We start from the raw sequence: 4,160 nt of genomic DNA on the forward strand, positions 1-4,160 counted from the left end.
GTATCATTTCCCAAAGGAATCTTAGGTCTTAACTTTCATGTAAACCAACCGCATAAGAGTTGAGAAAAGAATTAAATTTATGTTTTGAATGAAAAGGATAAAAGGAAATATGCAAAATGTAGTGAATCAATTGGCTAGAAAAGACTATGGATGAATGGAGTTGTTGGAGTTTACAATTTCATCTTATCCACCCTCTTATATCTACTCTTCTTATCTCCTTAGCTTATTTATCATATTGTCATGCAAACTTTCTTAGTCTACCCTAAACCCAATCTCTTGGCGAAAAGAGCCTATTACCAATTACTGGCTCGCTATCTCTAGGCTCCCCTAGTAACCAATAATGCATGATAAACAGAAGCAAAATACAATTGATCGTCCTACCCCTATCTCTAGGCGGTATTAGCATAATCAAGGAATTCCCCCCAGTTGATGACATTACCATATGTCTCCGTATCAATAAAGACAAACAACATTTACTGAATGAGTTAAACGATAAAAGCATTAAGCATAGGTAAGGAACCCAATGATGAGTCGATATTTTATTGATTTCACTTAGTTTATTGTGCTTTGTGCTTAATTGTCCGGTATTTTCCCGTTTTTCCTAATTATGCTTAATTTGACCGGAAATTCTAATTTTAATTAATTTGAATTTTCTGAACTAATTATTTACATAATTATTTTCAGGGAAAATTTTGGAAACACAATTTGGGACATTTGGAGGACACCAAATAAATTCAAGACTCTCAAATTAGACATTTTAAATGTTATTGTATTGTACTTTTAATTGTTTAAACTTTTTGGACAAACCTTTGCACATTGGGCCATTGTTAAAAATTATGAGGAGCCCAAAATTGTAGGACACCTGGCCTAGGGTTTCCTTTTATTTTAGGGTGGACCCCACCCCAATTTGAGGACACATGGCCCCTTAGAAAAGCACCAACTTTCACCCATTAAAAGGGGAATCTCTCGGCAATTGGAGGCAGCAGGTTGATATTGTTTTACTTGGCTTTGAACATTTCTTATTCCATGGAGCTTTTATTTGCATTGTTGGATTTTGGTTGAATGAAGAAAACATTGCCTTTTCTTTTCATTTTGTGAAATGCTTGCTGCACCATTCTCTTGGGTCCGATGTTTTACTTTCTTGAGCTTTCATTTCACTTTGGAAAATGAAAAGATGATTAGATGGGAGTAGGTGAGCTTGTACCGTGATTTAGTTGGAGAGGAGAATCCTTTTTGTTTGCTTAGGTTTCTTTAGGCTTTGCTGCAATATTCATTTTTTTATTCACAAATTTAATTGCTCTTTGCCATCACGGTGATTCACTTGGCTAATCACTTTTTCATTTGCTAGTTGGATGAGTTACGTGTCCTTTTCTTTTGCATTTGAGCTACCAACCACCACTTTTTCTTTGATAAATTGCTTGGAGATTGTGCTGCACGTTGCTTCATTATTAGACACATAGAAATTGGAGCTGGAACGGTGCTTTATCCATTATGGAAGGATGGTACTTGATTCTAGGGTTGATATTGATGTTAACCCTAAGGATGAGTGCAAAGCTATTCTGATAAGCCATAAAAGGAAGGCAAAAGGGGAGCCAATTGATTTTGAGAACAATGAAAAAGGAGATGAGGAGATGATGAGTGCTAATGAAGTCAATAAGAAAGGAAGCAGTAAGGATGAAATTGAACTCACTGATGAAGAAGAGGATCCTGAAGAAGACGTTATTGAGCCAGAAAAGGAAGAAGGAGTTGAATACACTGAAGAAGAAGAGGAGTTTGTAGTTCAACCTCAAAAGATGAAGGATCCGCTGATGAGTGGTTATTTCTTGAACTATATTTAGTTTATTGCACTTAAATAAACCAGGGAATTGTGTTTAATTGTCTGTTATTTCCCTGTTTTCCGAATTCTGCTTAATTTGGTCGGAAATTCGTAATTGTGCTAATTTGGGTTTTCTGAGCTGATTAAGTGCATTTTGGTTGCGGGGAAATTTTGGGAAACATCATTTGGAACATTAGGGAAGGTGGCGTGATCATTCAAGACTCAACATTTAGTCATTTCCATTTTAATTAAGTTGTAATTTCGATTTCTAGAAGCCCTTAATTAGAATTAGGTGTTTTGGACCCCTTTAGGGGCATTTTTGTAAAAACCAATTGTGGGGGCCATGTGGCATTCCTTTAGGGCTGACTTGTAGTGTGTGGACCCCACCAAAAATTGATTTTCTCAGTTTTAGAAGGTAGAATACCGAGCCACCACACACACACTTCCATAACTCAAGGTTTTGGTTCATTCTCCTAGGGTTTCTCTTGTTTTGGACATGCTCTCATGGGTGCTTGCTTGGTGCACGGTTTTGGAGCATTTTCAATAAATATTATGCAGATTTTCTTCTTCCCTTGACTCACTCTTGGTTGTCTTAACTCATTGGTGGTAAAAATCCATTCATTCCTCCTCCCATTTGCTTGTTTTTTATGTTTGAAGCTTGAGCTTTTAAGCTTGTCTTTGCTTTTCCATGGTGGTTGTTGGGTGTGAGTGACTTTAGATTTTCGTTTTCCTATCCCTTGCTGTTGTTCCTCACGTTTTTCCTTGCATTTTATTTGGTTGGTTGATGAAAATAGAATTCTATGTGAGTTTTGGATTGAATAGAGCTTAACTTGATGTATGGGTGTTGTNGGTTTGGCTCTTTCTCTTCATATTTCGGTTTTGATGTTTGAAACTAGTTTGGAACCAGAATTTGATGATGTTATTGGGGCTGTACAGTGGTTGAGTTGAATGGTATAATGTTATTTTCGTTTTTGCACAAGAGCTTGAAGAAATGGAAGATTGGGTGGAGTTGAAGTAGTAGTAGTGTGGGTTTATTGTCTTGAATGGAGTTGAACTTTGAAATGGGGTCTCTTGGGTGTGTGTTTTCGGTGTGAGGAAGAAGAAAGAGCTGGAGGAGTGTCTTGGAGAGTTAGAAAAACGAAATGGACAAGGAAAGGAAGAGAGAGGAGTGCATTTAAGTTTTTACCACTTTTGGGCAAACAAAAAAGATGCTTATTTTCATTCAAGGAAGATTTCCATTTTGAGCTTTGGCTTTGTTTGAATTCCAGCCGTGAATTGCCTTTGCATGGGAGGTCTTTGGTTGTTTAATTTCATTTGGTTTTGCTTACATGGCACATTGGTTAGACCATCCAAGTGTATTCCATTTGCACATTGGTTTTTGAAGCAACTTTTGTAGAAGTTCCTTGCATTGCTCACGTGAATTGTATGGCTTGGTGTGGTTTCCATTTTATTTTGCTGCATGGTAGGAGAGAGAGGATGGTTTTATAGAGTTTGGAAGGCACATGCTTGATTTCTTTGAGAATTGGTGCACATGAGACAAAAGACAACACATTTGGTAGTTAAGTGAAGATAGAATTTTGGAGTTGGACCTTTGAACATGTTTCACGGCCATATGCTCTTTCTTTGGCCAATTGGACTTTTCAATTCACTTGTTAATTGCCATTAGTCAAGTTAATTTCTAGGATTAAATTAGGCTTGTTGGTTTCTTTGGTTTTTAATTAATTTAGTTGATAGGTTAAGTTTATGTGTTTGAGTTAGTGTTGCATTTAATTATTTTTAATTGTCTTTGTTAATTAGTTTACAACAGTGTTTGATATTTAAATGTTGTCTAAGTTTTTTTTAATAATGTTAGTTTAATTACCATGCTAGCTCAAATTGGTTTGTTTGCATTTGTGTTATATTGAGTTCTTTAATTTTTGCAACACACTTTCAAACCCCTCCCCCCCTTCTTTTTGTGTTAGACTCGATTCTCGAACCGTAAAATTGGTCTTTGGGAAACGACCTAGGGGTCATTCCCTAACTATACTGCATTCCTAATATGCAATTAAATTTGTATGTACCGCGACAACCATCAAATTTTGGCACCGTTGCCGGGGATCAACAGTTCAGTTTTGAGTCTTGTGTTGTGTTTGTGTTTGTGTGAGTTGTGTAGTCTTGTGTTGTTTTCTGTGTTTTGAATTTTTGTGCTATTGTTTCATGATTATAGGGTGTTGTGATTTAGTGCATGACTAGAGGAAATCCTGGATNCATACCACCTTTTGATCCTGAAATTGATAGGACGTTTCATAGGTTAGTTAGGCATTCTAGGAATTTGTCTTTAGAGTCTGTTTTTGAGTCTGTTCCA

General features: G+C 36.5%; 1 protein-coding gene across 1 annotated transcript in view; it reads left to right on the forward strand.

Moving 5' to 3' along the window:
- The first annotated feature begins 1,499 nt into the window (after window positions 1-1,499).
- Window positions 1,500-4,160, forward strand: part of LOC106780376 (glycine-rich cell wall structural protein-like) — a 7,509-nt gene continuing 4,848 nt past the window's right edge. The window contains exon 1 of the mRNA XM_014668661.1: window positions 1,500-1,775. Within this exon, the coding sequence (XP_014524147.1) occupies window positions 1,500-1,775 (276 nt within the window). The remainder of the gene's footprint in view (window positions 1,776-4,160) is intronic.

This window comes from Vigna radiata, unplaced genomic scaffold (genome assembly GCF_000741045.1).
Source record: "Vigna radiata var. radiata cultivar VC1973A unplaced genomic scaffold, Vradiata_ver6 scaffold_178, whole genome shotgun sequence".
Classification (NCBI taxonomy): domain Eukaryota; kingdom Viridiplantae; phylum Streptophyta; class Magnoliopsida; order Fabales; family Fabaceae; genus Vigna; species Vigna radiata.